Source organism: Eriocheir sinensis, chromosome 3 (assembly GCF_024679095.1).
Source record: "Eriocheir sinensis breed Jianghai 21 chromosome 3, ASM2467909v1, whole genome shotgun sequence".
NCBI classification, from domain to species: domain Eukaryota; kingdom Metazoa; phylum Arthropoda; class Malacostraca; order Decapoda; family Varunidae; genus Eriocheir; species Eriocheir sinensis.
The window spans coordinates 2,587,251-2,612,923 of NC_066511.1; the positions used below are offsets into that span (position 1 = coordinate 2,587,251).

The window sequence follows — 25,673 nt, forward strand, 5'->3', positions numbered from 1 at the left end:
GGCGAGCGCTAACCACTGCACTACAGAGCGCCCGTGTGTGTGTGTGTGTGTGTGTGTGTGTGTGTTTGTGTGATTTACATAGACAGTGACATCTCAAGTAGTGGACAGCGGACTCTTTTGATTTTGCGGCGCCCTTGTCATTAAGCCGCGAATTTTGGAAAATCAATCGCCCTTATTTCTAGGGCTACAGAAATGTTTTTGGTATCAATCGACGGCAAAATGAAAGGGCTATATTTTGTATAAAGCGACCGGGCTCAAAAAACGACTCGAAAGGGTAAAAAAAATCGAATAAATTCGCAAAAAGGGAGAAATTTTTTTTTTTTGTTCCCAACCTTGAAACCCACTCAGTTTTTGGGAATTTCAAAAAAACTTAACAAATAATTTAGCCCCACCAATGCGCTTTCCAATATGATGCATAACATTTCCCTACTCCCAGTAATTTCGTCGTTAGAGCTCGAAACATAAACCCTTTTGCGAGCGATTTTGACGAACTCCAGACATTTTGCCGTCTTTGTCTAGTGTGGCATTGCTATTGCCTCTAGAAGGCTGTAATTTAGCATGTAGCCCCTCTTGGCAATGTAGTTTGACCAGCTCGAAGGATTTTTTGATAGCTCGATTCCAATTTTGTCGTCGAGCCGCCACAAAATAGCTTGTTTTTCGTCCCTTTTGCCGCGATTTGGACACGGCCTAGTTTTTTGCTTATAACTTTTTATTTATTTATTTAGTTTTATTTATTTATTTATCTATTTAGAGAGAGTCAAATAATGGAACTAGAATAAGAATATAAAAAAAATTGAAGGAATAATAATAAACTTAATACACACTAAGTAATAATAAATGCAAAACAGCACCTCTGAGAATCCTTGAGGATCTTAATACCTTAATCCACATTACCAGAATAATGTAATGCTTGTCTACTTTGAACTTTTTATTATTTCATCATAATCAAGATTGTTAATGATGCCAAAGTAAATGTTTGAATATTCAACATTTTTCTAGGTTATAGGTAAATAAATGACATGTGTCTTGGAAGTTAGGTCAGGAAGTTGCATTTTAAGCAGAGTTTATTTGGAGGGATGGTACATGACATCATCTTGATGGAAGCTTCAAGGCTTGGGTTCCATTGTTCTCCCAAGAACAGCAGCATTACAGCACAACACAGCACCTCAGAAGTGGGTCTTCATGTGGGTGGCAATATCCGGCTTTGTCTTAAAATTTTTCCCACAAACATCACATTTAAACTCTCTCAGGCCAGTGTGTCTGAAGATGTGCTTGTTCAAATCACTCTTCAAACGAAAGCTTTTGCCACACTCTTGGCACCAATGATTTTTTTCATCAGTGTGTGTGAGGATGTGTGTTTTGAGGATACTCTTCTGGGTGAATCTCTTTCCACAAACTTCACATTCATGATTTCTTTCATCAGTGTGTGTAAGGATGTGTCTGTTCAAGCCACTCTTCAGGGTAAATCTCTTTCCACATTCTTGACATTCATACTTTCTATCACCATCATGTGTAAGAGTGTGTGTGCTGAGGTTACTCTTACGGTAGAATCTCTTTCCACAAACCTGACATTCATGATTTTTTTCACCAGTGTGTGAAAGAATGTGTATATTGAGGGACCTCTTTAGGGTGAATTTCTTTCCACAAAATTGACATTCATGATGCTTTTCAATAGTGTGTATAAGGATGTGTGTGTTGAGGGTGCTCTTTGCAGTGAATCTGTTTCCACAAACATGACATTCATAATTTTTTTCACCAGTGTGTATAAGGGTGTGTCTCTTGAGGTGACCCTTTGTACTGAACCGTTTTCCACATATGTCACATTCATGATTTTTTTCGCCAGTATGTGTAAGGGTGTGTGTGTTGAGGATACTCTTCAGAGAGAATCTCTTTCCACAAAATTGACATTCATGATTTTTTTCAGCAGTGTGTGTACGGGTATGTTTGTTGAGGAGAATCTTTGTTCTGAACCTTTTACCACATTCATGGCATTCAAAATTTCTTTCACCAGTGTGTGTGTGTGTGTTTGTTGAAGTTAACGCTGTCAAAGAATCTTTCCCAACACTCTCGGCACTCATAATTTCTTTCACTAGTGTGTGCATGAGTGTGTCTAGTGAACTTGTCTCAAATCTTATACTCCTAACTCTCAACCTTTTTCTTCCTTTATGGCTGGAGCTGCCAGCAGCAAGGTGATTCTTTTTCCAATCACCTCTGATCGTCACACCAATTGCAGTCTGGTCCTACTGGTCCTGGCCACTTAGGCTGCAGCTCGACTTACAGCCTCCACTGCAACACTGTTTCTGATGGGAGAAGTTGGTTGGTCTTTCAAGAGCCTCAGGGAACCAAGATGAGCAATGCACCAAAGAGTCCTTAAGTCAGAGGCAGGGGGCACAGAGTGAGTGCTGAACACAAACCAGCCTCAGACCTTCATTTCAGAACTAGCAAAAGAGGTGGCAGTCAGCTCACAATGAGTCCTATGCTGTCTCTTAGTGTTGTGCTCCTTCCAGCATTGCTAACACCCCTTCCTGGCATGTAAGAGATGAGGTGTTAATGTTGCACCCTGTTCCATCTAGCTACCTTGATGCCTAACAACCTACTAGGGGAATGGCCTCATTTGAAGAACCAACATAAAATAGCTATAGTATAAAAGAAGAATCATACTGCAAAGCCTTAACTCTCTGGTTGCCTGATTCACAGCAACTCTGCCCAGTCCAGTGGCCAAACTAAGGCTTCTGGGGGAAAGTAAACACTTGCTACATTATACAAACACCCAAATAGTGGTTAAGGTGGTTGTCAAGTGGTCAGCACACAGGAGTGGTGGAGGTGGGCATCCACATCAGAGTATTGTTGCCTGCTCTACTCAGCCATCAGGTTACCAAAGATTACCCCTGTCAGTAGGTTTTCTTGATAGGAACTGCTGGTTGGCCCCAGCTCATAATGCCGCAAGCAAGTATTTCATGATGGTGCCATCTTTCTTGACTCTTGCTGCTCCCCAGAGTTCATCCATGATCTTCTTTAGAGAGTTTATCTAGAGTCTGGATTGGTAAATGGTCTTCAGGACAACATGTGGGTGGTCTTAAGCCACTTGGTGATGACTGAAAATTATCAGCTTATAGCATGCTTTATGGACACACACACACACACACACACATATACACACACACACTGCTCTGATAGCTCAGAAGACTCAAACCCTCCTCAAACCAAGATTTTTCTGCTGACAAGGAATAGTTTTTCCTCTTGAGCAAGGAGAGGGAATGGGTGTGTGGTGTGTGAAGGTTCCAGCAGTACCTAGAGATCAACTGTAATGAGCTTGCTGTAATCAGGAGGGTACTTCCTGGTGATGACGAGTCCAACTAATAATCAGGCCATGGTGAACGGGGTATAGGAGCTGCCTTGTATAGACCAACCAGCCTCTTGCAGACTCCTTAAGTTCTTATGTTCTTATGTATTCAGAGTTGTCAGCCAGCTGGGGTCACCATCAACTACATTAATCTACCCAAGAAGCTTGAACTATTCTTTCAAGTATTATAAATTACCTGTGTGTCTCTGGGACTTGTAACAATTACACTTCAATAAAATAAATGATACTTTTGTTAATAAAAATGTAGTTGATCTCTCTCTCTCTCTCTCTCTCTCTCTCTCTCTCTCTCTCTCTCTCTCTCTCACACACACACACACACACACACACACACACACACACAGAGTCGTCTCTCAAATAGTACAGTTTTCAATAGTTCGGTTTCAGTTTTATACGTATTGTCATAGAAGATCTTTTAGGATTTTTAAATTTCCTGCTTGTCAGAAAATTTAAAAATCCTAAAAAATCTTCTTGGTAAATCCACATAAAACCAAAACCGAACTATTGGAAACCATACTATTTGAGGGACGACTGTATATATGTATATATATATATATATATATATATATATATATATATATATATATATATATATATATATATATATATATATATATATATATATATATATATATATATACAGTGGTACCTTGGAATACGAGTTTAATTCGTTCCAAGACCGAGCTCGTAAACCAATTTACTCGTATTCTAAAACGACTTTCCCTATTGAAATTAATGGAGTTACACTTAATTCGTTCCAGGCCCAAAAAAATTTGAAAAAAATTAAATATATAGGTATATTTTTTTAGAATTACACAAACAATACAACTTCGTATGTAGAACGACCGTACTGCATAGCAAGCTGAGACACACGAACACCCCTTTCAGACTTTTCAATGATCTCTTTCTTATCTTCTATTGTTATTGATCCTTTTTTCCTTCTCTCACTGCCTTCAGTGGCACCTGTCTTCCTCTTGGGCGCCATTGTGTGTTATGTGGGTGAAAATACTCAAAGAAGTGATCAGAAAGCACGTCAGTTCACCCTCCCAACCTCAGACAAACACTGACTGTGTACATGTGCTCGGCCGACCAATAACTTGGGCGGCTGCCACGAGATTGCAGTCGCCGCGCGGGATTTTCAAAACAGTCACAGGCGGATGCTTGCCATTTCCTCACATTTGCTCGTATTCTAGTTTATCGCTCGTACTCTAAATCGATTTTTTACGAGTTGAAATGCTCGTATTCTAATTTACTCGTACACTAAGTTACTCGTATTCCGAGGTTCCACTGTATATATATATATACGCTAACTAACCAGAAATTAATCTTGGCACTCTACATATCCCAACGCTCTAACGCTAAGGTTATTATTTCGGCTGATCAACCTTATAGGATTTCAATATGGTGAAATAATCCCCATCTCGCAACGCCAGTTGCTTGTGTCGACTCAAATTTGATAGTCAGTTAGTAACAAACACTCAGTGCTTCAAGTAAGTAGTAGCCTGTGCTACCCTCTCTTGCTGTTGCTGATATTGCTTTATTGTTTCTTTCTTCTAATTCAGCAGTTCTTAACCTGGGGGTCGTGATCTCCTGGGAACGAAGTAAGTTGTTTTGAGGAATATTGGATTTTATTCGTATGGTGTAAGGTTTTCTGCATGTTCTGTAATAAATTGTAAGTGGAAAGTTTTACAATCTGTAATAACTTGCTAATATGCTAATGAAGTAGTCAAGAGAAATACATTATAATTTTACTGTGTACTCTAGCTAGTAATTTTACTGTGTACACTAGCTTATAATTTTACATTTTGTTAAACCAGGCTGTTATTTTGCATTTAGGAATACTATTCTATTATTTTGTATTTATGAACACTAGACTATTATTTAGCAGTTAGGAATACTATTCTATTATTATGCATTTATGAACACTAGGGTATTATTTTGCATTTACGAATACTATTCTATTATTTTCCATTCATGAACACTAGGCTATTATTTAGCAGTTAGGAATAATATGCTATTATTGTAAATTCATGAATACTAGGCTATTATTTTGCAGGCAGGCAGAGTAGCGGCGTGTGGCAGGACAGTGTGAGTGCGAGAGAGTGGTCGCTCGCCAACAGTTTTTCACACCCTCCCGCTCAATTGCTGCCATCTCACTTTCCGAAGCAGCGTCACTGCCATACACACGATGTTCAAAGTTACTCGCATATACGTGCGCATACACCGCGACCCCTTGCGTTTGACGAGGGTATGCGAGCACATACTGCGATGGTCTCTTGCTTAACCGTGCAAATAATTGTGCGAATTGGCCAATATCGCAGACTTTCTGCGAACTTTTTGAACATTTCAAAATGTTCGCGTGACGGGCCAGCACCCACAAGTCGCGCGAACTTCATCGCACGACTATTGCGACTAATCACAGGGACATCGCTACAATGTAGAGCGTATATGCCGATTTTGGAAATTTTCAAAATTGCCAACTGTCGCAGAGGGAAATCACGGATGTGTGATCCCAGCATAAGTATCTGCTTAGGGTGGATCAGTCCCACCTTCGACGAAATTTATCAAAAACATTAGGGCGTCAAGTAACTCGACAACCCCCCTCCACCCAAGCAACACAACGACTGCCAGGTGTTTGGGTCTCCGTGAAGTCCTGGGCTTCCGCTTACAGCATATTACACTCTGCCTTCAACTGACTGCTGCTTGTGTGGGGTGGACCAATGCCTTGGGTAGACAGGTCAAAGGTGATGATGTTTAAGGCCAGGAGTTGAGAGCGGAGTGTAACACTGGAAACACTGGAAACAATGGATGCTACGGTTTCAGTCAAATTACCTGACGCCCTAATGTTTTTGATAAATTTCCCCGAAGGCGAGACTGATACACCATAAGCAGGTACTCAGCAAATATTGTCATATAAATTGAAATAGATTTATTTAAAGTCTAATTCTGCTTGATTTTGTAGGGCTTTCATGCAAGAATTTTTTTTAATGAGAACCTTGCAACGATGATGTTTTTCTCTCGTTTACCAGTAAACAAAACAATGAGAATGATCAACTACATTTTTATTAACAATAGTATCTTTTATTGTATTTAAGTCCCAGAGAAACAAAGGTAATTTATGATAACTGAAAGAATAGTTCAAGCTTCGTGGGCCCAAAGACGTAAGTGGTGACACCTGCTAAGAATGAATATACCCCAAAACACACACACACACACACACACACACACACACACACCGACACCTGTGTGGACAAGACATGCTGCCCCGCGCTCAGACCACCCAGACCAGGTCCAAGGATTATTTAACTATTTTGGCAGATTTAACAGGGGCCTGAGCCATAGTGATGGTGTCCTGTCCCTGATGAGGGGTGAAATGATAATAGAGACATGGGAGAGAGACCGGGAAGAGTAATGGGCGACATCGGACAATAGAAACTGAGTACAAGGTATTTAACATTTTTTTGGCATGGCACATGGAGGGAGAAATGCGCCAGTTGTACTCATTGAGGATGAGGAATACCACGAGGGCTATGGCTTTAGGGGTTCTACTCCTGGAGGAAGATGGAGGAAGAGAGGTTCCATGGACATTTATGAAACTAAGAATACTGGAAGAGGAGGCAGAATGATCCAGACACAAGATGAAAGCAATGAGAGAACAACTGTTAAGGTTAATAACTACTGTAGACTCTACAGTAGTTATTAACCTTGAGAGTTGTTGCTTTTTATCCATAACTTCATTTCTAAGTTCCTCTACAGTGAAGAGGAACTAAGAAATGAAGTTATGAATAAAAATCAGGAAAACGAAAAGTTGAGAGGAGAATGAGAAATTGAAGAAATCGTGACAGTGAAGGGGAATTGGAAGATAGAATGAAAGTGATATTTAAAGAAGAGATGGCAAAGAGAATGAAGGAAAAAAATGAAGATATGGACATTGAAAAAATAATTAAGGGAAGCATCACATGTATATTAGAAAAAATAAATAAATAAATAAATAAAATATTTGAAAAAATCTTGTGTGTTCTAGAACACTTCAGCTATCATGCTATGAAGTTTTAAAAGAAAATACACAAAAATGACAGAGTTCTGGCTGATTTTCTCCACCCTCCCTTCTCCCCTGTCACTCACATCGGCACGGAACGTGTTGATATATACGTCTTCAATTCATTTTACCCTGAAAAAAAACACAGATAAAAATTCATATGATATTCACTGGCATCTAGAGGCAAACTGGTATCTCTATCAAACTCAAAGCTTCACTACTCACTCCTCTCACATGCTTAGATGCAAATGAACAGTGGATATTGCTGGTTGTCACTCCTCGCCTCTCATCCTTCGATCATTCCTGCTCCGTTCAGACCATTTACCTCACTCATTTTGTCTACCACACACTGCTTACTACACACTACATTGTTACACTGCCATGCCGGAGGCGTCAAGGCACAATAAGGCTCGGAAACAGAGAACGTTATCTGTAGTCCAACGTCTTCATGGGGCGCGTGAAGAAACATCATTGAGTCTGCCACCCCCATCTCCACTGATACTATTGAATCCTCACAGGGCTGTGATAGCTCTCCACAAATGTGTTGGCTCACAAGAGCCATAGCCATTAAGGATACCTCCATGCACACCTACCACAGCACAATGCACCTCACATCAAAAGCATATTAAGATGATGAAAGATGCTGTACCTAAACATGAGAAAACATTTAGTAAGACGTACATAATTTAAGAACACCAACTCCAGGCATTGGTTTCAGGGCTGAGGTACCCCTGCATGTGGTGTAAAGGCAATGTAGGTGGTGCCTTCTGATACCCTTGCCTTTGAATGACTAATATGCCTTGCAATGTGAATGTCAAATAACATTTCAAAATTGATACAGAGAGTGTGGCTGTGAGAGAAAACAAACAAATTGGCAACCAGTCAAGCGCACCGGGCCATTAAAAACTGTGCGCTCTTTAAACCTCGATATCTCAAATCTGAGTATTTTTCAGTTTTTCTACAACTAATTTGTGACTATTTTACCGAATTGAATGAGAAATATATCATTGGAAAGAGGAATAAAAGTGCAATTTTTTGATCTTTCAACATTTTTTAGTCATGCATAAATAGTTGCACAAATTGAGAAAAACAATCACAAAAACCAAAACTGAGAAAAAAATTCCTAACTAAAGAAGAATGGAATTCAAAGTTCTCAAACAATCATTTGTTTAGGTATTCTATAATACAAATTTAGTCATTTTTTTCATTGCTGTAAGTTACTGGATAAGAAAGTAGTTATGAGCTATATTTTTACCAAAAAACATTTTATTTATTTTTTGAGTATGAATCATGCTATGGATCTGAAAATGAGCGAAGATTATTTCAGCATGGGTATGTGTTTCACATAAATATGATCATGGCAATACACTAGTAATTAAGAAATGGTGCGATGCTTCCCTTAAGTCTACAATGGGTGTAAAACTTGATAAATGGAAGAAGAAAAATGACAAAGATAAAAGTGATTTTAAAGAAATTTTGAAGGAACAAGAACGTGAACATAAGGAACAGGAGCATGTTTGCAAGGAAGAAATTAAAGAAGTGCTGCAAGTATTGAGAAAAAAAGGAAAACTTAGTTAGAGAAATGCCTGAAAAGAAAAAATGTGGTTATAATGGGCCTTAAGGAAGAAAACTTCCAATAAGGAACCAAAGGGAGACCCACAAAATTAGAGTGGTGAGGGAAATCTTGGCAAGACTGGAAGAGTCAGGAAGACTGTCTGAGGAAAATGATGATGTAATGAGACTAGGTCGTTATGAAGAGGGAAACAATAGACCACTGAAACTGACACTGAAATCATAGACAGCAGCAGAAGAGGTTTTGAGCAAAAGATGGAAACTTAACCCACTGGACCCCAAGCTATAAGTGCACATTACTAAACCCCAATCCCAGGTATTTTTACCAAGTTTTTTCTGTTCAAATGCTCAGAAATACAGGAAAAACGGTATAAGAACCCTTACTGTCTATGTAAAATTCGTCAGAAAACGCTCCAACAGCATTTGAAGGTCCCCTGCCAGGCCTGGTGTTTCAAACTTGGTATGCCTGGGCTGTCAGTGGAGGGCTGCCAGCCGTTGCTACGTCATTGAAGTGGCATGTCTGGTCGAAGGTGCAACGAGATGACGAATGACAGCCGGACATGTTTACGGGTTCACAGAAAGGCAGTAACTGAGGACAATGACCTGAGAGGCGTGGGGTGCATGTTCAGATGTGCAGTGTAGGGATATTATCCCTACATGCCGCCTACATGTCCACTCCAAAAATCTGCCTCCTAGGCCACTCCATTATGGCATCACAACACTTGATAATAGGTGACACATCATGTGCGTTGCTGGTCCCTCGATTACTTTTTTTATCAACGCATCACGTGCATCGCTGGGGTCCAGTGAGTTAAAGACAGAACAATATAAAATTACACATATCAGAAGAAATCTGAGCATTGAAGAAAGACAGCAGCTGAATTGATTATATTATTAAATGAAGCAAAGCAGAAAAATAAGGAAAAATCAGAGGAAGAAAGTGTTTTTTTGGAGAGTTTGAAACAACCGTATGATGAAGTAGTGGATTAGGAAGAGTGAGGAGAGGAGCAATTAGAAAACATAAAAAGAAAGTGAAGGGGAGAACATGCAAACTGAGATTGACCTATACAAACATTGATGGATTAATGTAAAAAAAATTGGAGTTGGGAGATTATTTAATTTTTGAAAACCCAGAAATAATGTGTATAACAGAAACAAAATTAATGGAAAATACAGAAACACAACTGGAAAAATATAAATACAAGGTGTACAGGAAAGAAAGAACAGAAGGAAAAGGAGGAGGCGTAAAATTATTGACTAAATCAGAGCTAAAAGTTTTAGAATTCAAAATAGGTCCAGAAAACACTGAAATCATCAGTATACAAGTCCCACTTAGCAGCAATGTAGTTAAAATAATAGTAACTTATGTCACCCCACATGTGGCACACTGGACAATGGAAAGATACATGAGGATGATAGAGAATACAGTGTGTATGCTAGATAAAGAAATATATGAAATGTAATGTTTATGAGAGATTTTAAATGCAAGGGAGTGAACTGGGAGTTGTTTGAAGCACAAGATGAAAATACATGGGGGTAAAAGTTACTATAACAGATGGAGAGTAACCTCTTGACTCAATGGGTTAAAGAGGAAACTAGACAGAGGCAGAGATGAACCAGCAAGATTGAATTTAATATTTACAAGAAGGACTAAGATATCAGGAGAGGTGAAACATGAATGCCCATTTGGAAAAAAGTGACCATGAAATCCAGGAGTTGAACTGGATGAAAAAAGTCAAGATTACATTAAGGAAGAACATAAAAATATGAGGAGAAATTAAAATCTTTTTTTAGCAGTAGAGACTGGATGGTGAATGGTGATGAACCAGTTAAAATGTGTACAGGAGTAGTATGACTATTTCCTAAAGGTGCATAATGAAGGAGTAAATGAATGTGTGCCATTCTATGTAGTAAAAAATAAAGGAGACAAGGAATGGTTTAATGCAAGATGATGTAAGGCCAAACAAAGTAGAGATAGACCACAGAGAATTTGGAAAAGAAGAAAGAATATGAAACCACCAAGAAAGATATAAATGTCCTGAAAATGAATACACAAAAGTGAAAAGAGAGGAAGAAAAAAATTATGAAATGAACAGTGGAAAAATGTAAGGACAAACCAAAATTATTCTAGAAATACGGTAAGAGTAAACTAAAAAAGAATGAGAATGTAATAAGGATAAGGGGTGATGAGCAGGTATGTGATGAGGAGAAAAAGATCAGCAAAGTGAAACAAAAGTTTTCAAAAGGTATTCAATAAGGAGTCTGAATTTGAACTCATAACGACAGGAGGAACAACAGTACTAATTGGAAAACATGGTGGACGAAATTATTTATTAAATCTTATTAAGTCACTGGATGGCAAAAGGGTAATGGGACCAGATGATATATCAGGCCAAGTACAGAAGGAATGTAGTGAAGAAATGATAGAACCAATTTACGACATAATAAATTGCACAATTAGGACTGGAGCAGTATAAAGAGAATGGAAGAGGGCCAATGCGATTCCCATACATAAAAATGGAGACAGAGAATAACCATTAAATTATAGACTGGTCTCACTCACAAGTGTTGTTTGAAAATTATATGAAAGAATAATAAAAAAGAAATGGGTTGACCACCTGGAATATGAAAAGATAATGACAGCCAATTTGGTTTTCAACAAGGAAGATTATGTGTTACAAACTTGGTCTGTTTTTACTCCAGTAACTGACATAGTACAGGAGAGAGATGAATGGGCAGATTGTGTGTGTCTGGATCTAAAAAAAGCATTTGACAAAGTACCAAACAACAGATCATCATCATCATCATTTCATTGACGCCTGCTCCTAGGAGCTCACACCAGGGGATGGCCATGGCAGAAGAGCTTCCAACTTTCTCTATCCAGACACTCCCTCCTTGCCTGCTCAAAGTTTCTCTAAGATCTTTCCCCCCTCTCCCTAACGTACTCTTGCACCCTATCCCTCCATTTCACTGGAAGTCGTCCTCTAGCATTCCCTCCCTCTATCTCACTCACATACACCCTTCTGGTCATCTTACTCTCCTCCATTCGCTCCGTGTGGCCAAACCATTTTAAGGTCTGTCGCTTCACTTCTTCCACCACTCCACACTTCTTCCCTTCACCCCTGTGACACATTCCAAAATGCTTGAACACACTTTCATTACTCATTTCATCCATTCTACTCACACCACAAGGACTCCTCAAATAACTCATTTCCACTGCCTGCACTCTAGACCTCTGACTTTTTCTAGGTCCATGTTTCACTTGCATATATGAAGGTTGGTACTATTATTGTATTTCTCAAATCCTTCTTTACCTCCATGCTTACACTTTTGCCATTCATGATTCGTCCCAAAGACCCTACCACCCTTCTTCCTTGCAATGCCCTTTCTCTTATCTCTCCCTCCGTACCACCATGCTTACACATAACTGATCCAAGGTACTGAAACTCATTGACTTCCTCCATTTCTTCACCATTCAAAATTATTTTGCATTCTTTTTCACATTCAGTTCCCACTCTATATGGGCATACAAAATCTACAACCTCACTTCTACTTCGCTCACAAACCATCACTTTACTTTTATTAATATTTACTTTCAGCTTTCCGCTGTTACAGACACAATCAAAAACACTGACCAAATTTTGTAGGTCACTTTCATTTTCTGCAATGAGCACCGTGTCATCAGTAAACAGTATCGAATTCAGTATCCACTTCCTTCCCTCATCGAACATTCTTACTCCAACTTCTCCAACTTTGCCCTTCATTTCTCTAATAACACCATCCATATAAATATTGAATAACCATGGTGACATGACACACTCTTGTCTTAAGCCCACTTTTATCTCAAAATGTTCATTTGTTTCTCCAGTAATTTTGACACATGCAGATGCATCCTCAAATTACTATGGAAATTGGAACAAAGAGGAGTGGGGGGAATTATAAGAAACTGGATGAGGGATTACTTGATGAACAGAGAAATAAGAACGGTGGTGAGGGACAAAAAGTCAGAGTGGAGAACAGTGACGAGTGGAGTGTTACAGGGCTCGGTGCTGGTGCCAATAATGTTCTTAATATACATTAATGATATGCCAGAAAAAGTGGCAAGTTATATGAGTATGTTTGCAGATGATGCTCCTGAGAAGGATAAAGAAAAAAGAAAATTGTGAGAGGCTTCAAAATGACTTAAATGAGATACATGAATGGAGTAGGCTGTGGGAAATGGAATTCAACACAAAGAAATGCCATATAATAAGAATGGGAAAGAGCTAGAAAAGAGCCATGGCAACAAACAAAATGGGTGAAATAGATATTGATGCAGTAAACAATAAAAGGGACCTTGGTGTGATTGTTCAAAATACACTGACCCCTGATAAGCACATAAATAGAATATTTGGAGACACATGTACGTAGTCTGGTGCAAAATATTAGAAAGGCATTTAATTATTTGGATAGGGATATGATGAAGAAAATCATAATGGCAATGATGAGACCAAGATTGGAATATGCAGCATTGGTTTGGTCCCCCCACAAGAAAAAAGATATAAGGAAGATGGAAAGGATACAGAGGATGGCAACCAAAATGGTGCCAGAGTTATCGAGTCTGCCATATGAGAACAGACTGGATGAAATGGAACTGATGATGCTTGAGGAGAGGAGATTAAGAGGAGACTTAATAGCTTTGTATAAATTAACTAGTGGATTGGACAAATTGGATAGAAGCGATCTGGTTGTGACAGAGGGGAGGAAGGGGCTGAGAGGACACACTAAAAAGCTGAAAAAGGGAACATGTCAGAAGAATAAAAATACGTACAGTTTCCCATACAAAAGTGTAGATGAGTGGAATGGTCTAAAGGAGATTTTGAAGAGGAGTGCCCATCAAATGGAAAGGTTGGACAAATATAGACAAGGAGACAAGACTATCCGAGCTTAGCTCAGGCCTTGTAAACCATGAATAGGTAAACACACACACACACACACACACACACACACACACACACATCTCCTCTTCCTCCCAACAACAACCTGATGTTCTGTAGCTCCATGTGGTCAGACGAGCTGTTTCCTCTGTCCACTGCATAGCCTTCATCCTTCCATACGTCATTCTTCTCTCTCTCCTTTCTTCTTAAAGTTTCTGTCTTGCTCCCTTATTCATGTCTGCTGTCTCCATCTGTGGTGGTGGGGAAAGGTGAGGTGAGTGGTGGAGGTGGTGGTTAAGTGTGTATGTATTGATGATGATGATGATAATCATAATAATCATAATCATAATCATAATCATAATCATAATAATAATAATAATAATAATAATAATAATATATCGACCTATAACAGTATATATATATATATATATATATATATATATATATATATATATATATATATATATATATATATATATATATATATATATATATATATATATATATATATATATATATATATATATATATATATATATATGAAGATATAATTAATACATAAATAAACAAATATATAAATTCCTTTATTCAAAAAATACACTACATAAAAAAAAATTAACAAAAAATACAAAAATTTAATTAAGTTAAAAATATCAATACATAAATACAATAAAAACAAATACAAAATGCAGGGATTAGGGTGTGAGATTGTAAGATATGTGGGTAGGTTAAGTTCTGGATCTGGATCTGGATTAATGATGCGCAGGGCACCCATACAGGTGCATAACACGCATATTTGTTGGACGTTGGGGGGACGGGGGAGCCAAGTGTGCAGGGGAGGGAAGTGAATCAAGTGTAATTGTTAGTGTTGGTGTGTTGTGGTGACAAGTGAGTATGTATTTGTTTTTTAAATGAGTCTTGTACCACAGTCTAAAATCTGTTGAGGGAGGCTGTTCCAGTCATGTATGGTGCGTGGAAAGTATGAGTGCTTGTATGCGTCAGTGTTAGTGTGATATATTTGGTATTTATGGATGTATGTGTTACGAGTACGTTGACTGTTTGTGTTGTGTAGGTATGTTTGTGGGTCAATGTCAATGTGAGTGTTTGTGATCTTGTACATAGTGTAAATCTGTGTGCTTGTCTGCGTATGTGTAGAGGGTCCATGTTTATCTGGAGTGCAGTGTGGTGTAGGTGGGGTGGAGTGCAGTGTGGTGAAGGTGGGGTGGAGTGCAGTGTGGTGAAGGTGGGGTGGAGTGCAGTGTGGTGAAGGTGGGGTGGAGGGCAGTGTGGTGTAGGTGGGGTGGAGTGCAGTGTGGTGTAGGTGGGGTGGAGTGCAGTGTGGTGAAGGTGGGGTGGAGTGCAGTGTGGTGAAGGTGGGGTGGTGGGCCGTTTGGTTTTGGTGGGGTGGAGGGCAGTGTGGTGTAGGTGGGGTGGAGTGCAGTGTGGTGAAGGTGGGGTGGAGTGCAGTGTGGTGTAGGTGGGGTGGAGGGCAGTGTGGTGTAGGTGGGGTGGAGGGCAGTGTGGTGTAGGTGGGGTGGAGTGCAGTGTGGTGTAGGTGGGGTGGAGTGCAGTGTGGTGTAGGTGGGGTGGAGGGCAGTGTGGTGAAGGTGGGGTGGAGGGCAGTGTGGTGAAGGTGGGGTGGAGTGCAGTGTGGTGAAGGTGGGGTGGGTGCAGTGTGGTGAAGGTGGAGTGCTGTGTGGTGATGGTGGGGTGAAGTGCTGTGTGGTGAAGGTGGGGTGGAGTGCAGTGTGGTGAAGGTGGGGTGGAGGGCAGTGTGGTGAAGGTGGGGTGGAGTGCAGTGTGGTGAAGGTGGGGTGGAGTGCAGTGTGGTGAAGGTGGGGTGGAGTGCAGTGTGGTGTAGGTGGGGTGGAGGGCAGTGTGGTGAAGGTGGGGTGGAGTGCAGTGTGGTGAAGGTGGGGTGGAGGGCAGTGTGGTGAAGGTGGGGTGGAGTGCAGCATGGTGAAGGTGGGGTGGAGTGCAGTGTGGTGAAGGTGGGGTGGAGTGCAGTGTGGTGAAGGTGGGGTGTAGTGCAGTGTGGTGAAGGTGGGGTGGAGTGCAGTGTGGTGTAGGTGGGGTGGAGTGCAGTGTGGTGAAGGTGGGGTGGAGTGCAGTGTGGTGTAGGTGGGGTGGAGGGCAGTGTGGTGAAGGTGGGGTGGAGTGCAGTGTGGTGTAGGTGGGGTGGAGTGCAGTGTGGTGTAGGTGGGGTGGAGAGCAGTGTTGAGTAGGTGGGGTGGAGTGCAGTGTGGTGAAGGTGGGGTGGAGGGCAGTGTGGTGTAGGTGGGGTGGGTGCAGTGTGGTGTAGGTGGGGTGGAGGGCAGTGTGGTGAAGGTGGGGTGGAGTGCAGTGTGGTGTAGGTGGGGTGGAGTGCAGTGTGGTGAAGGTGGGGTGGAGTGCAGTGTGGTGTAGGTGGGGTGGAGTGCAGTGTGGTGTAGGTGGGGTGGAGTGCAGTGTGGTGAAGGTGGGGTGGAGTGCAGTGTGGTGAAGGTGGGGTGGAGTGCAGTGTGGTGAAGGTGGGGTGGAGGGCAGTGTGGTGAAGGTGGGGTGGAGGGCAGTGTGGTGAAGGTGGGGTGGAGTGCAGTGTGGTGTAGGTGGGGTGGAGTGCAGTGTGGTGAAGGTGGGGTGGAGTGCAGTGTGGTGAAGGTGGGGTGGAGGGCAGTGTGGTGAAGGTGGGGTGGAGGGCAGTGTGGTGAAGGTGGGGTGGAGGGCAGTGTGGTGAAGGTGGGGTGGAGGGCAGTGTGGTGAAGGTGAGGTGGAGTGCAGTGTGGTGAAGGTGGGGTGAAGGTGGGGTGGAGGGCAGTGTGGTGAAGGTGGGGTGGAGTGCAGTGTGGTGAAGGTGGGGTGGAGGGCAGTGTGGAGTGCAGTGTGGTGAAGGTGGGGTGGAGGGCAGTGTGGTGAAGGTGGGGTGGAGGGCAGTGTGGTGAAGGTGGGGTGGAGGGCAGTGTGGTGAAGGTGGGGTGGAGTGCAGTGTGGTGAAGGTGGGGTGGAGGGCAGTGTGGTGGTGGTGCTGGGGTGGAGTGTGATGGTGGTGGTGTAGGGTGCAGTGTGCTAGAGTGAGTTTCCAACTTATCAACACTTGGTTATACAAATTTATCAATGCTTAGTTATTAATTTATCAAGGATTGTTTAGTAATTAGCAAGCGGGCACTGTGTCCAAGAAGATGCAGGTTTGTGCCCTGCCCACCGCCACAAGCTGGAATTTTTCAGTCACCACTGAGTGGCCTAAGACTACCCAAATGCTGTCCTGACGACCATCTATCAACGCGAACTCTAGATTCTCTCCCCAAGAGAGGATCAAAGATGAGCTCCGTGGGACAGCATGAGCCAAACAAGTTGGTTCGTGGGCTTGTTGTTGCAACACTCAAGTTTCATGTTGGGTCAAGAAGATTCTCGAAATGTAACCATATACTGTATTTCATCTCAAAGACTAAAAGGCTTGACATGTACTCATGAGTATGCAGTGACAGTCTCAAATCAGTTGAATGTGCTCAGCAGTGTCAGCACCTAAGAGGGCCCTCCCTGTAAAACTGTGGGTTATCTTCAAATGCAAAGGAGTGCACTGGTGAGCACCCAAGATCAAGGATTGTTTTTTCTTTGAGGGAAACACTGGATCTAAAGCTCTCTTAAGGAGACAAGGAGAGTTTGTCAGGAGTCTTGCTGAAGATGTTGAGGGTCATCTCAATGCAAAGGACCTCCAACCTGATGTCCGAGCCCTTAAGAAGCTCTGTTGCGAGCTTCCCTTTCAGAAGAGTGCTATTTAAATAGCAGATGGTTGTCTCATGTCAGACATGGATGAGCAGAGGACTTGTTGGGCTGAGTATTTTATGCAGTTGTACATGGCAGACCCTCTGAGCAGGCAGTTTCCAGCTGCTGAGTTACAAATGGCAGATGCCAATCCACACAATGAAGAAAGCCCACCTTCTCTTGATGAAGTTAGAAGCTGTGGCAAGCTTGAGGGGTGGAAAGGTAGGTACTTGGTATTTGAAACATCAGTATGGAGCTACTCAAAGCTGTAGAAGAGGCCATAATCCATGGGTTCCATGTGGTCATAACCACTGTACGGCAGTCTAGAACCATTCCTCTTGAATGAAATAGCGGGCTAGTCATCACTATCTGGAAAGGGAAAAGTCAGGATAGTCCTGATGGTCCGTCAGGACGGGTAGGCGGTGGCCGAAGTGATAGCGTACTGGACCCACATTCGCCGCGTGATGGACGACGCGGGTTCGAATCCTCACGCTACCACTCGGATTTTTCAGTCACCGCCGAGTGGCTTAAAACTACCCACATGCTGTCCTGAAGACCACCCATCAACCCGGACTCTAGAGGAAGCCGTCCAAGCGAATCAAGAACGAGTTCCGGGGGGCAGCATGAGCCAATGCAAGATGGCGCCACTATAAAACACTCGCCTGCGCCAGAACGGGCTGGGCCGACCATCAGGCCTCACCTGGAAGAAGCCTTGGGCCGACCATCAGGCCCCTCCGGGAAGATGCCTACCGGCGCAATAGGCAACAACGTAAAAAAAAAAAAACTAGTGTGGTATTACACTGCTCAGTGTGCCAGGTAAAGTGCTTGCCCATCTATTGCTCATGCAAATTCACAGCCAGCTGCTAAAGCTGCAGAGACCTTAACATTCTGGGTTCATGCCTAGTTAGTCAACAACTGACCACATTCTAGCACTTTGCCTACTGGTGAAGTGCTGACACAAATTTTTACAGAACGCTTACAGATGAGATGCCTACAGCCTAGGTCGATCTCAAGAAGGCATTTGATTCAGTGAATCAAAGACATTCTGGGATTTGTGACTGCAGGATTCTTGCAAGGACTGGCCTGTATTCCGGGACTAAGAGTCCTGTTCAGTGGGTGTGGGACGGGGAGCCTGGTTTCTTTCCCATAGATGCGGGAGTGAGGCCAGGCTGTTTCCCCAGCATATGCCCCTATCTATTGATTGATTAAAGGGACTCATCAACCACCTGTGTGAGTCAGATGCAATTTCTAAGTATATGCAATTTATCATAACCTGAAAAAAATTCAGAATCACACTTGCACCCTACCAGTCCCATGTCACACACGGCCTGGTAGCTCAGGGGTAGAGCGTCTGGCTCACAACCAGAAGGACTGGGGTTCGTTTCCCCGGCTGGGTGAAGATAAGTTGGGTTTATCTTCTTTCACGTGTAGCCCCTGTTCACCTAGCAGTGAGTAGGTACATGACGTCAGGCAAGGAGTTGTGACCTCGTCGTCGCGGTGTGTTGTGTGAGTGGTCTCAGTCCCACCCAAAGATCAGTACTACGAGCTCTGTGCTCTTCCGTAGGGGAATGGCTGGCTGTCTCGAGAGAGACCCGCAGCAGACCAAGAGATGAATTACATTGCATTTTATTAACCCTGAACCTGTACACATGGAAGCTAAAATATGATCATGGAAGCTCAAAAATATATGCATAGACTCCAACACGTACACACAGCCTAAGATAAATACATGTGTAGTGTAGCGACGGCCTGATGAACGAGCCTCCCATAACCCACTTAGCCAGAGGGGTACCTCTTTGGCCGACTAGAGTGGCTCTCTCGTCACGCTGGTCACAAGTTCAATCCCAGCCCAGGCAGCCGGCGAATACCCTCTCCTTGTCTTGATTAATTTCTCATGTTTCGATACACGCAGAGATCATGTTGGATAATAGAAAAAGAGAAAATATGCCCTCGGGGCATGACTCATGTGTAGTGCGGCGACGGCCTGATGAGCGAGCCTCCCATAACCCATTCAGCGAATGGGGTACCTCTTTGGCCGACTCGGTAAGGAGTGGCTCTCCTGTCACGCTGGTCGTGGGTTCAATCCCAGCCCTGGCAGCCGGCGAATATCTCCTTGTTGTGATTAATTTCTCGTGTTTCGATACACGCAGGGGACATGTGGGACCGAGAGAGTAATAGAAAAAGAGAGTAGATAATATCTTCATTAAACTGGTGGCATACAGTGGGCATCCTCTCCTGCATTTCTGTTGAGTTTCCCCAAAGGGATGTAACAGGTAGAGGATGGCCCATGCTCTCTGAGGTTGATAGAAAATGGGAAGTATTGGAGGTATGTCTCTACGGGGACATTTTGAAATTGTGCACCAAAATGGGTCACTGTCTAAAGGTCTCAACACACAGAAATTAATCTACATAGGGGGGAAAGCTGTGTAGTGCGGCGACGGCCTAATGAGCGAGCCTCCTATAACCCATTCAGCGAATGGGGTACCTCTTTGGCCGACTCGGTGAGGAGTGGCTCTCCCGTCACGCTGGTCGTGGGTTCAGTCCCACCCCAGGCAGCCGGCAAATATCTCCTTGTTGTGATTAATTTCTCGTGTGTTTCGATACACGCTGGGGACATGTGGGACTGAGAGAGTAATAGAAAAAAAAGAGTAGAAAATATCTTCATTAAACATGCAGGCCTAGAAAAACAGTAAAAAAATAGGTAAAATTCCAGAAGTACCCCCACCAGGCTGCTAACCACCATTGGCAACAAACAACAGTGCAGTGCAGAGCATATAGCATCACATATTTATCAGAAACAATTGGATCTAACCAAACAAAATCAAGCCTTACCTAACCTGACATGACCTAACAAATCTAACCTGACCTGTGCTCCACTGCTAAAATGCGATAAACGGAAAGAAATTCCTCAGTATATCCCCCCAGACAATAGTTTAAGAAATTAATATCTCAAAAGTACATGGAGGCTCGAACACATGTACACACAGCCTACAGTAACGCAAGTTGACCACTAACACAATCCTTGAAATTTACACAGGCCCAAACAACGTACACACTCCAAACATATGAATTCACCTAACAATAAATGAATAAATAAATAAATCATTTACACAGGTCCAAAGAACATGCACACCCCAAACATGTACATTAACCTAAAAGTAGGAAAATATATAAAAAAAATAATTTACATAGGCCCAAACAACCTAGCCCCCTAAACATTACATCAACGTAAAAAGAAATCACATAATATATATAATAATTTACACAGGCCCAAACAACATACACCCCCAAACATGTACATTAACCGAAAAAGAAATCACAAAAAAATACAGTTATTCCCTCACATATACTTGTTCTGACACTCTGGACCTTTCTTTACCTTACGTCAGTACGTTCTGGCGCTCTCCTCCGTGTTCTGAGGGTTTCCAGGTTATCAAAGGCAAAGAAGCACGCCATTTATGGCCTCGGACCCCCCAAATGGGCCCATGATAGGCGGCGTCCAGGCCTCGGCACCAGACGTGTTGATCGATTGATTTTCACGTTCGGACTTTATGATCTTGATCTGGATCTTGATGTCACAGGCGGCTAGAAATTTCTCCCCAGCCATCGGGGCTCCTGTGAAAGATAACAAAATATACAGAAAGATGGTGTTCAACTACTCGGGGCAAGATATCATTGCCTTTATCTTGCACGCCACATACTCTCCAAAAACTCTTTCTCCATTTCCTTTTCGTCCCCATCCCCATATACGCTTTAGTTACTCATCAGATTGATTTGTTTTCTGTTTCAAATCTTAGATTTAGAATATGCAGAATTTTTTAATGAGTAACAAAAAGAAATATATGAATAGAACCTACATTTTTCTGTTTTATTTCATGATGACTAACATCTGTTATTTCCCAATCCACTGAAAAAGTAGTTTGCAAGGAAACGCATATAATACATGCTGTATAGACCGATGTAACAGTCAAATCACGCGAAAAATAATTGCTTTGTGCCAAATATGGAGACTGGGTAAGGAGTGTTTTTTTTTCCATAAACCAATACAAAGCTAGTAACTATAGGGCATAGAAAATTTCAATAAATTAATAACTTTGATTGATTGATTGATAGTTTATTAATTGTTGCAAGGAAAAACAACAAAGGAGAAGGGAGGAGCAGCGCCATCCCAACCCCCAGGCAGTACAGAGTGTGATTATACAACTAAGGATACATGTGTAAGTAGCACCAGGAAACTAAAAAGATACAATTGTAGGGGACAAGTGCTAAAAAAATAAAGGCCTTGATTTAGTCAAGGGAGCAGACATAAGGGACTGGACATATGGACTTACAATCTAGAGGCAAATGCAGGATACTCACGAAGCACAGCTGAAAGAACATTATTGTTAATGAACCAGCCCAGGCAGGTCCCAGACTCCCAGTGGCCCTGTGGGCGGTAGGCACTAATAGCAGAACATTGCAGGACATAGTGTTTGATAGGGATGGGCAAGTACCGTTAATTTGAGTACCGGTAGTACCGGTACCGAAAACTCAAGTACCCTTAGTACAGGTGTGGCGGACTGAACGTTCCCCCCTGTTCCCCCCTCTACTGCGCATGCGCCGACCCGTGTTGGCCCGCCCCATTTAAAGGGGGGACCAGCTGGCCCGCATCTACTGCAGACTGATCGGTCCCCCGACGAGACATCGGTCCCCCCTCCTTATTCTGTCATTTGCATGCCTGTTATTTTCCACTGTGTATAACGATTTTTTTTTACTCATATCTGAACACACTATCTGTAATATACAACAAGATATAACGGTATAGACTCAAAGAGCCCAGGGTCAACCTGGAACTGGGTTTCCAGAGCACCCAGTTTCCAGAGTCACCCAGTTCCAGGTTGACCCTGGGCTCTTTGAGTCTATACCGTTATATCCTGTTGTATATTACAGATAGTGTGGTCAGATATGAGTCACCCTGCCTGGTCAAACTCTTTCGCCTCTGCCTGTCAACATCTACCTTTCCTTCTTGCTGGAAGTATGCCTTCATACAGCCTGTACCTAAGAAGGGTGACCGCTCCAATCCCTCAAACTACCGTCCTATTGCTTTACTTTCTTGTCTATCTAAAGCTTTTGAATCAATCCTTAACCGGAAGATTCAAAAGCACCCTTCCACTTCTGACCTTCTATCTGATCGCCAGTATGGGTTCCGCAAGGGGCGTTCTACTGGTGATCTCCTAGCCTTCTTAACTGACTCTTGGTCATCCTCTCTTAGCCGTTTCGGTGAAACTTTTGCTATTGCGCTGGACATATCAAAAGCTTTTGATAGGGTCTGGCACAAATCTTTGCTTTCTAAACTACCCTCCTACGGTTTCTATCCTTCTCTCTGTACCTTTATCTCCAGTTTCCTTTCTGACCGCTCTATTTCTGCCGTGGTAGACGGTCACTGTTCTTCCCCTAAATCTATTAACAGTGGTGTCCCACAGGGTTCTGTCCTATCTCCCACTCTTTTTCTGTTGTTCATTGATGATCTTTCCAAAACGAACTGTCCTATCCATTCCTACGCCGATGATTCCACTCTGCATTATTCAACTTCTTTTAATAGAAGACCCACCCTTCAGGAACTTAACGACTCAAGGCTGGAGGCTGCAGAACGCTTAGCCTCAGACCTAACTATTATTTCCGATTGGGGCAAGAAGAACCTGGTGTCCTTCAACGCCTCAAAAACACAGTTTCTCCACCTATCCACTCGACACAATCTTCCAAACAACTATCCCCTATTCTTTGACAACACCCAGCTTTCACCTTCTTCAACACTAAACATCCTCGGTCAATCCTTAACTCAAAATCTCAACTGGAAACTTCATATCTCATCTCTTACTAAATCAGCTTCCTCGAGGCTGGGCGTTCTGTACCGTCTCCGCCAGTTCTTCTCCCCTGCACAGTTGCTGTCCATATACAGGAGCCTTGTCCGCCCTCGTATGGAGTATGCATCTCATGTGTGGGGGGGCTCCACTCACACAGCTCTTCTGGACAGAGTGGAGGCTAAGGCTCTTCGTCTCATCAGCTCTCCTCCTCATACTGATAGTCTTCTACCTCTTAAATTCCGCCGCAATGTTGCCTCTCTTTCTATCTTCTATCGATATTTCCACGCTGACTGCTCTTCTGAACTTGCTAACCGCGGCCCCGCTGCACTCGACTTTCTACTCATGCTCATCCCTATACTGTCCAAACCCCTTATGCAAGAGTTAACCAGCATCTTCACTCTTTCATCCCTCACGCTGGTAAACTCTGGAACAATCTTCCTTCATCTGTATTTCCTCCTGCCTACGACTTGAACTCTTTCAAGAGGAGGGTATCAGGACACCTCTCCTCCCGAAACTGACCTATCTTTCGGCCACCTCTTTGGATTCTTTTTAGGAGCAGCGAGTAGCGAGCTTTTTTTTTATTAATGTTTACTTTTTTTGTGCCCTTGAACTGTCTCCTTTGCTGTAAAAAAAAAAAAAAAAAAATTGAGAAGAGTGCCCCGCGGCTCTATATAATGAGTTATCCGGGGATGTTAAGAACAGTGACAGTCTGGCAATCTTCAAGAAAGCACTGAAGACTTACTTATTCATTAAGTCCTACGACTTAACAAATATGAGGATTGAAGACAACTTTAGGTGCTAATATTACTGTTATAATGTTAGCGGCCCTGTGGAGCGCTGCTGCGGCGGCAGACCGGGGCCTGAAACCTCATCAACGGTATCAAAACGTACAACTAAAAGCCTTCAGTAAATTGGTTTCCCTTCTTTCTGTATCACTTGTTGGGGTTATTTCCTAGGCGAGACTGCTGCCACATTAATAATTATGGTCACCAATCCTTTACAAAATACCTTTATATGCTCTAGATTAATATTATGAAGACTGTAACAACTCCCTTAGGTTAGTATGTTTTGGGAGGCGCCCACCAGGTTACGTTAGGATAGGCTTCCCAACCCCAAAATCCACATGATGAGGCGGGGGCTCTAGGAAGCCAGCACTCTGCAGATGCGCAATCAACGTAATAAAATTCATAATATTAAAGATGAAGAGCTATAGTCCATGTAGTGATATTCTAAAAGCTTTACCCCTATATGATGAGCTAGTGCTGATTTAAATAGATAGAGACTGAAGGATGACCAGGGATTCTGGGAGGCTATTTTGTACTGGTGGACTCTAGTGGGTAGATCAGGAGTTAGAACAAATAGGTCTGAAGGAGCGATTGCAGATTTATTACGAAAGATCTGCCAGTACTTGATTATGATTGATTGATTGATAGTTTATTGTTGCAGGTAAACAACAAGGGAGAAGGGAGGAACTCACTATGCTTCCATTCACTTTACTCTCTTATGCTTTCATTCACTTAAATTTAAGCACATGTAGATAAATTTTATTATCAGGGATACATACAACAAGCATATTTTTCCAAATATAATATAGATACATGCAAGGATATAATGTTTTTTTTATTCCTGGTGCTACTTATAATTACCCATGTATCCTTAGTTGTATAATCACACTCTGTACTGTCTGGGGGTTGGGACGGCATGCTCCTCCCTTTCATGGCATGGCTCAAACCGTTTCTGATCTTTTAGCAAGACAAAACACACACACTCAGGAGGGCAGGACTGTCGGCCTTTCACTGCCGCAGGATCACATACACATATAGGAGGGCAAGATTGCTAGCCTTCTGCTCCTGCTGGGAAGATGAGGTCACAACTTCACGTCTTACATCCTGTACCTATTGTATACAGGTAAAATACCATACTAAAAAAAGGGTGCGGCTGCTGAGGTGAGGCAGGCGAGCTCGGGACTCGAGGGCACCGTTGCCAGATTATCGTACTCCAGAGCCGCGTAATTACCGGTTTCTGGCTATAACTGTTGCCAACAAGCACCAATAATTAACCATTTAAACGATATCCATATATGAAGGCAGTTATTTGGGTGATGAAAGCAGTTTAATTATTGGGTCGGAAATCAGCAAACATAAAAGGCTCAGTACGACAATCTGGCAATGTTGCTCGGGGGGACCGATTTTTCCAGTGTT

General features: G+C 42.5%; 1 protein-coding gene across 3 annotated transcripts; it reads right to left on the bottom strand.

Annotated features, from left to right (window-relative positions):
- Positions 1–1,024: 1,024 nt before the first annotated feature.
- On the bottom strand, positions 1,025–25,451 carry LOC127003501 (zinc finger protein 157-like). 3 transcript variants are annotated; one of them, XM_050870306.1, is made up of 4 exons: positions 25,288–25,451; positions 21,009–21,244; positions 13,995–14,139; positions 1,025–2,525 (listed from the first exon to the last, which is right to left on the bottom strand). In XM_050870306.1, exon 4 carries the CDS (start codon positions 2,100–2,102, stop codon positions 1,167–1,169), a length of 936 nt encoding a protein of 311 aa, XP_050726263.1. In that variant the 5' UTR covers positions 2,103–2,525; positions 13,995–14,139; positions 21,009–21,244; positions 25,288–25,451; the 3' UTR covers positions 1,025–1,166. The 3 variants fall into 3 exon arrangements, with proteins under 3 accessions (XP_050726263.1, XP_050726253.1, XP_050726267.1); XM_050870296.1 differs by lacking the exon at positions 25,288–25,451 and adding an exon at positions 21,989–22,361; XM_050870310.1 differs by lacking the exon at positions 25,288–25,451 and having other exon boundaries at positions 1,025–2,300; positions 21,009–21,569.
- Positions 25,452–25,673: the final 222 nt, after the last annotated feature.